This window comes from Chiloscyllium plagiosum, chromosome 1 (assembly GCF_004010195.1).
Source record: "Chiloscyllium plagiosum isolate BGI_BamShark_2017 chromosome 1, ASM401019v2, whole genome shotgun sequence".
Lineage (NCBI taxonomy): Eukaryota > Metazoa > Chordata > Chondrichthyes > Orectolobiformes > Hemiscylliidae > Chiloscyllium > Chiloscyllium plagiosum.
Window position 1 is genome coordinate 46,972,695 of NC_057710.1, and position 8,599 is coordinate 46,981,293.

The following is an 8,599-nucleotide window of genomic DNA, read 5'->3' on the forward strand; positions in this document are numbered from 1 at the left end:
ACTGTTAGGAGGCCTGTAAAAAACTCCTAACTGGGTGAGCTCACCTTTCCTATTCCTAACCTCAGCCCAAACTACCTCAGATGGCGAGTCTTCATCCATCGTGCTTTCCACAGCTGTAATACTATCTTTGACAAGCAATGCCACACCTCCCCCTCTTTTACCCCCACCTCTGTCCCTACTAAAACATTTAAACCCTGGAACCTGCAACAGCCAATCCTGTCCCTGTTCTACCCATGTCTCCATAATAGCCACAACATCGAAGTCCCAGATAATATTTGAATTTAATAAAAAGCTGGAATTAATAATGACATCAAAATCATTGTGATTGTCAGAAAAACCCATCTGGTTCACTAATTTTTTTAGGGTGTGGGGGGCACATTTGTTGTCACTGATGAGATGCTGAGTAAATGGGATCTGTACTTCACAGTCTAAGAGAACGAGAAGTGACCTGAATGTTGAAACAGATAAGGTCCACAAGGGTCTTAACAAGGTAGACATGCCAGAGTTTGTCACACAGGCTATTTATATACTGTCCTGATGTTGATTTGTTTGGGATGCTAAAATGAATTGCTTTGCAATCTGATAGGTGGATTGTTGTGTTTAATAATATTCTTTGTAGAGATCAGTGATGAACAGATTCTGACTGGTATTGATGTTAGTACCATCATTTTTCACAATATTTGTTAACTACATGGATGAGCTCGTGGAGGAGCTGGCTGAACGTTTACAGAAGATGAAAAGATCTGTATAGATATTAGAACCTTGGCTTAAAAACTTACAAAGGAATTGATATAGTAGACTATTTAGCTCCTCAAGCCTGCTGAACTGTTCAGTAAGATCATGGCTGATCTGCTTGTGTTTCAAATTCTTAGTTCACATCCACATTTGATAACCTTAGATTCTTATTAGGCAGGGGAATCAATCCATCTCAGCCTTAAAAATATTTAATGATGCCAACCTTTAGTACCTTCTGAGACAGTGTTCCAAAGTTGCACAACCTTTGGAGGTTTTCCCCTCATTTCTATCCAAAGAGAGCAACCCCAGATTTTAAATCAGTACATTCTCGTTAGAAAATCAGAATTATAGGCATGATGGCTCAGTGATTAGAATGCACGGTGGCTCATTGGCTAGCACTGCTGCCTCACGGTGCAGGGGACTGGTGAATTGGCAAATTGAGATCACTGAAAGTTTCTATCACATCCCTCATTGAAATTTTCCTTTTATCTCCAGTGTTTGGATTAAAATGAATAATTTTCTACATTGTGTGAAGAAGTGTCTGAAGTGGTAAAAATAGAGATCTGACTAAAACCATGCAAGATACTGGTTAAGACTAACTAGAATAGTATGAACAATTTTGGTCCCTTATTTAAGGAAAAATAAGCTGGTATTGTAGACAGTTCAGAGATATTCATGAGGTTGATTTCAGCTTGAAGGGTCACTGAACCTGAATTATTAACTTTGATTTTTCTCCACAGATGCTGCCAGACCTTCTGAACCTTTCCAGCAATTTCTGTTTTTGTTTCTCATTTCCAGCACCCGCAGTTAGAACGTAGAATGTTACAGCGCAGTACAGGCCCTTCGGACCTCAGTGTTGTGCCAACCTGTGAAATTAATCTGATGCCCATCTAACTTATACCGTTCCATTATTATCCATATGTATGTCCAATGCCCATTTAAATGCCTTAAATGCCGGTGAGTCTACTATTGCTGCAGGCAGGCTGTTCCACGCCCCTACTACTGAGTAAAGAAACTACCCCGATATCTGTCCTAAATCTATCACCCCCTCAATTTAAAGTTATGTCCCCTTGTGTTAGCCTTCACCATCTGAAGAAAGAGGCTCTCACCATCCACCCTGTCTAACCCTGTGATTGTCTTATACGTCTCAATTAAGTCACCTCTCAACCTTCTCTCCAAAGAAAGCAGCCTCAGTTCCCTCAGCCTTTCCTCATAAGACCTTCCCTCCGTACTAGGCAACATCCTAGTAAATCTCCTCTGAACCCTTTCTGAAGCTTCCACATCCTTCCTATAATGCAGTGACCAGAACTGTATGCAATACTCCAGATGCGGCCTTACCAGTGTCTTGTACAGCTGAAGCATGACCTTGTGGCTCCGAAACTCAATCCCCCTACCAATAAACGCCAACACACCATATTCTTTTGCTTTTAACTTTGTCTCCATTAAACTGTCCTTTATCATACTGGAAGAATTTTGTATTTTCCTAGTTGAGTGAAGTTTTCAGCAATGTGTCTTCTAATTACTTTTCTTTTTAACAAAAATTTCCAGATGCCTAAATCAAGGGAAGTTGTTTCTACAAGTTCAGACAGCGAATCTGATAGTGAAGTTGATCAAAAGGTAAGGCAAAAACTGTTGGTGAAAGGATTTCTGCATGGTTTTATGAAACTGATTTGTGGCTATTTCAATTTTCAAAAGAAGGCTGACATTTAACAGAAGAAATGTTCAAGTCATTTTTGATTTCAGCAGGATAATATAGGAGGCATCAGCAAATATCCTTTAGCAAAGTGGTTTTGAGCTCATTTGAATTTAAAGTGCCATTAGAAAGAAGACATTAAATGTTAATACTGTGTATAAAAAATAGGATTTCAGTCCAAAACATCTCTTTTCTACACAGTAAAACATTCCCACAATGTTTTCACCACTGTACTAAATTTGAAAATAATACTTGCCTCTAGTTGAGCATCAGCAAGTGAGGTATGTCAACTAGTTAAATTTATTGAAATAGATAATAGGGACCTGTGGCTTTTCACAGGATTCTGGAGTGATGATCAAGAAGTACTTACTGATTCTCGTCTATAACTCCAAAGTAACAGTCTGGATTTCATGGTCAGTGGCAGCCTTAAGTGAGATAAACAAATGCTGAAGTATTTTCTCAGACAGCAAACTGGGAATTTAAAACACTGAATTTTTTATTTTTTAATTGAAAATTTCATGGAATGTGATAAATGATTGAAACAATACATCAGACAGAGGAAAACATCAAACTTTTAAAGAAGGACAATATTTTTAATCATGAACAAAATTTACATTCCACAAATCTAAAATTAGTTTTAAAGGTCCAAAGTTTTTATGCAGTAATTATGAACTTATAGCATTGTTTCAAAAACCCACTCGCACATTATTCAACAAAATGCAACCTTTTCAAATTTTTTTTAACAAGATTAATAGTATAAAAAGATAAAGTTTGGATGATTTTAAAAATCTCTTCAGATTGGGCAAATTTCAATAGTACTGGACAGAAGAGCAACTTCTGGTTTGCAATGTGTGGGGACTCTAGAAGTTGCTAAGTGATAGGAGTATGGTGGTGAGGACTGACAAGTTTTGCCATTATTATAATTGAAAGATTTAGATTAGATTACTTAGTGTGGAAACAGGCCCTTCGGCCCAACAAGTCCACACCGACCCGCCGAAGCGTAACCCACCCAGACCCATTCCTCTACATTTACCCCTTCACCTAACACTATAGGCAATTTAGCATGGCCAATCACCTAACCTGCACGTTTTTGGATTGTGGGACGAAACCGGAGCACCCGGAGGAAACCCACGCAGACACTGGGAGAATGTGCAAACTCCATACACAGTTGCCTGAGGCGGGAATTGAATCCGGGTCTCTGGCGCTGTGAGACAGCAGTGCTAACCACTGTGCCACCATGCCATCCTTGTTCTTGAATTCCACCAATCATTAAACAAATGTATTCTGTACTTTGGGTCAATCTACATTAGACGTGACCTCATACAACTTTGAGCATTTATAGAATAACCAGCTAAGAGTATGTTTTGCAGCAGCATTACAATGCGTCTGATCTCATTGATTACAGACTGAATACAGAGTAAATAAATAGTCCTTTTATGTAAATATTAAGCATGTGATTCAAATACAGTGCAGTTATCAGTAAATATGAAGGCAGTGGTGGAGTGTATATGCTAGTTGCAGCTAATTTCTGGAATTTTCAATCAATGGTCTGATCTAAATTCAGCCTATAGTACTCTATTCTGAAGCTGTTGTGCTCTGAAATTGCAAGTGAATAGTTATTCTCCTAAGAATTTGAAAAATTCTGCTTCAAGTTGCAAATCTAGAACTAATGGTGGTTAAAATGAATTTAACAAAAATTAAATTAGTAGTGTAAATAATATTTTGTAATAGGTTGATAATTTAAAGATTGATAAATCTTTAATTGACCTCAAAATGAAGATCTTTGACAAAAAAACCTAGTATTTTTGTATTTTGCTCTTATCTTCTGTCTGTACTGTCTCTTCTATCCCTTAACTAAAAGTTAATTTCCATGTCACATTCTTTGTTTATTTTACAGGCTAAGAGAAAGAAGTCCGCTCCAGTAGAGAAACCAGTAAAAAAGCAAAAGAGTGGTGAAAGTTCTGGAGGTGCAAAATGTGCTAAAAGTGACAAAGATGATAACCTATTTCAGGTGTGTTCTTTCTGTCAGAGCACAGCTCATTGAACAACTGATTATGCTAGCTATTTTTGAGCAGTCATATAATACAGTATGTAGTTTGTTCTGAATACTGATTTGTTGGAGACTGACCTGTTTTTCTTTTATCAATTCTGAGTAGCATATTTTTTGTATATTGTATATGCCGTGAAACGCTGATGTTTCCACTCACTTAGACTAGGTTTGGAGTGGGCAAGAAAGAGAGAGAGTATTTTTCTCTTTGTTCATGGAGATAATTATGACGCGAGTGCTCAGAAGTTGACTGCTTATCTTTTAAGACACTTTTTGGTTTTGAGGCAATAAGCTAGATCTGGCAGAGTCCACTCAGAACTTGGTCTTATCCATGTCTTTTTCTTTTAGGAGAAAGATTTGTTTAAAAATATTTGAGGTTTTTTGCATTATTACTGTTCTGCTAAGACTGCCATCGATGTGGCTGGGAGTTTAGTCATGCATATCATTTTAAAACCTGAATTTCTACCATAAACTTGAAAGGGTTCAGAAAAGATTTACAAGGTGCTGCTGAGATTAGAGGGTTTAAGCCGTATAGTGAGGCTCAATAGGATGGCGCTTTTATCCCTGGAGCAAAGGAGGTAGAGGTCTGTAAAATCATGAGGGGCATGGCTAAGGTAAACAGCCAAGGCCATTTCCAGCCAAGGGTAGGGGAATCCGAAGCTAGAGTACGTAATTTTCAAATGAGAAGGGAAAGAGATAAAAGGAACCTGAGGGGCTTTTTCATGCAGAGTGTGGTGCATGTCTGGAACAAGGTGTTAGAAGTGGGTACAATTACAATATGTAAAGGACAACTGGATGGGTACATGAATAGGAACGGTTTGGAGAGAGATCTGCCAAATGCTGGCAAATGGGACTAGATCAGTTTAAGCTATCTGGTCAGCAATGGCAACTTGGACTAAAGGGTCTGTTTCTGTGTTGCATAACTCTGACTTGATTTTTTTTAAACCTTAAATCATTTGTGGTGGAGGCAACGTTAATCCCCTCAAAAGATTTTAAAGATATGGTAACTGAGATAGCAACTAATTTGCCTAAGTACCCATGAGGATTGTAATTTGCATATTTATGTAACTGGATTAGTACAGATGTGATTCATTCAAGGCAATTGAATTTAGATAATTTCCTGCACTATCGATACAATATGCATTCTCTAATGGTTGGAGTCAAACCTAGTACATAAGATGATTGTGGTTGTCGGAAGTCAATCATCGCATTTCCAGGACATTTCTATAGGAGTTCCTCAGAGTTATGTCCTATGCCCAATTGTCTTCAGCTGCTTCATCAATACGGTCAGAACTGGGGATGTTAACCAATGAATCCATGATGTTCCAGTGATTTGCAACGTCTAGGATGCAGATGCAGTTCATATCTGTATCCCTGAGCTGCAATTGGCCAGTAACATTCATGCCACAAAAATACAAGGCAATGACCATCTCCAATAAGATCTAACCACCTTGATATTTGACAGTGTTACTATCACTGAATCCCCACTGTTAGTATCCATTAACCAGAAACTGAAGTGGATTTCCTAAAAATGCAGTGGCGTTAAAAGCAGGTCAGAGACTAGGAAGTACAGAGGGCAACTCATTACCTGATTCCAAAGCCTATTCACCAACAAGGCACAAGTCAGGATTGTGATGGAATACTTCCCACTCACCTGGATGGGTGCAATTTCAACACTCAAGATTGTTAACACTATCCAGAACAAAGTGGCACATTAACTTTGGCACCACAAGGAGTGCAAAACTTGTGCCCACACCTCCCCCCTCGCTTCCCTCCAAGGCCCCAATGGATCCTTCCATATCTGTCGTAAATTCACCTACACCTCCGCACACATCATTTACTGTATCTGCTGCACCCGATGTGGTCTCCTCTACATTGGGGAGACAGGTCGCCTACTTGCAGAACGTTTCAGGAAACACCTCTGGGACACCCGCACCAACCAACCCAACCGTCCTGTGGCTGAACACTTTAACTTCCCCTCCCACTCCGCCAAGGACATGCAGGTCCTTGGCCTCCTCCATCGCCAGACCCTGATCACGTGATGCCTGGAGGAGGAGCATCTCATCTTTCGCCTAGGAACCCTCCAACCACACGGGATGAATGCAGATTTCTCCAGCTTCTTCATTTCCCCTTCCCCCTCCTTGTCTCAGTCCCAACCCCCAGATTCAGCACCGCCCTCTTGACCTGCAATCATCTTCCCGACCTCTCCATCCCCACCCCCTCTCTGGCCTATCATCCTCACCTCCTTCCACTTGTCGTATTCCCAGCACCCCTCCCCCAAATTTCCTCCCCCCTACCTTTTATCTCAGCCCGCTTGGCACACCAGCCTCATTCCTGAAGAAGGGCTTATGCCCGAAACGTCGATTCTCCTGCTCCTCGGATGCTGTCTGGCCTGCTGTGTTTTTCCAGCACCACGGTTTTCAACTCTAGTTTGGTAGAGGACCTATATCTTAGGCCCACGCTGTGGGTAAAGATGTTAATAATGTCTTGAAGCTTAACCTCTGTGCATAGATGCAAGCATCTTCTGCATTGTGTTGTTCAAAGATGATTGGATGCATTGGTCTTTGATCAAGTCTGCAGCTGGTAGAGGTTTAACAAGTTCTGTAGAATTAGCTCCACTCCAGTCAGGACCTTGCTGAAGGTGAAGTGGAGCATTATAGCAAGGAAAACTGAGAAGAGCTTTGCTGTGATGACATAGCCTTCCTTGACCCTTGGCCAAATGTGAATTAGGTCTGTGGTGAATGTGTTTGCATGGAATGCCTTCGTCGTGAAGCAGGCAGAAGATGGAGACAAACTTTGGGAGTATTCGAAATAGAGGACTCTCTCATCATCCCTTGTAGCTGACAGTGTTAATGAATTTACAAATATATATAGAGCCTTCGTTATAATATAGTGATGCAATTTGGAATCAATGTTTAATTGTTTAATGTGTCTGCAACACTGAAGGCTGAGTCTCAATCTCTTATATAGATGAATCATAAAGTGTTTTGTAGAAAATGTGAGAATCAAGCACAAGCACACCCAAGTATCCATTTTAATATGCACTTATATGATCGCACTTTGTCAAAAACACGATTAGAATTAACTGTTCTGTTGGTGATGTTTTGTCACTCCTAAAATAATTGATTGGGTTTATGTATTGAATAATTATACAGTGGCTTGCAGATGATGGTACTGCCCTTCTTTCCAGTGAAAGGCTGGAATGCTCATTCCCAACCTGCAAAAGAACAGAAAAATGAACATTTTCCATTACTATTTTGTGAGACAGTATTTTGGAAATTAAGTGATTTTGAACTGATTGGCGTTTTGTGTTCCCTCAATCCTGAACTGTGACATCATTTTTGAGTAAAGACACATCCTGATTTTGAAGGTAATGGATTGAGCTGGACTGGGATATTGAGCAAAGCAAATCATCCTTTTTTCCTTAAAAGGAAAGAAATAACAAGCTGCTTTTAATGTCAGGTTTATAAATTTTTTTTAACCCACATTTATGGATTTTTAAAATCTGTCTACTAGTAACCAAAAAGAAATCACTGCTGTAAATATAACACTTTGCATTTGGAATTGAGTTTGCTGAGCTGGCCAAATGCATCTGTAAGGTAGAAAATGTCCCTGATCAGTTGCCTAGCGGATTGAACTGTGCTTTGGTTTATCAGTGGCACATTTTGAAATTGCTTTATTTGGATAATCATTGGAAATGCTCCCACTATATGCCTATCTTTAAATCCCTTGAATAAGTGGCTTGCTAAGTCATTTCAGAGGGTGTTCTGGAGTAAACCACATTTCTTGTGGGTCTGGAGTTTCATTTAGGTACATAGAACATAGAACAATACAGCACAGAACAGGCCCTTCGGCCCACGATGTTGTGCCGACCATTTGTCCTAGCTTAAGCACCCATCCATGTACCTATCCAATTGCCGCTTAAAGGTCACCAAAGATTCTGACTCTACCACTCCCACAGGCAGCGCATTCCATGCCCCCACCACTCTCTGGGTAAAGAACCCACCCCTGACATCTCCCCTATACCTTCCACCCTTCACCTTAAATTTATGTTCCCTTGTAACACTCTGTTGTACCCGGGGAAAAAGTTTCTGACTGTCTACTCTATCTATTCCTCTGACCAT

The 8,599-nt window shown here is 40.0% G+C and overlaps 1 protein-coding gene across 2 annotated transcripts in view; it reads left to right on the top strand.

Annotated features, from left to right (window-relative positions):
* The window catches only part of sub1a (SUB1 regulator of transcription a), a 17,470-nt gene that overhangs the window by 4,727 nt on the left and 4,144 nt on the right, over positions 1-8,599 (top strand). For both annotated transcript variants that reach the window (XM_043684329.1, XM_043684290.1), the window contains exons 2-3: positions 2,284-2,352; positions 4,326-4,439. In XM_043684329.1, the coding sequence (XP_043540264.1) occupies positions 2,284-2,352; positions 4,326-4,439 (183 nt within the window). The remainder of the gene's footprint in view (positions 1-2,283; positions 2,353-4,325; positions 4,440-8,599) is intronic.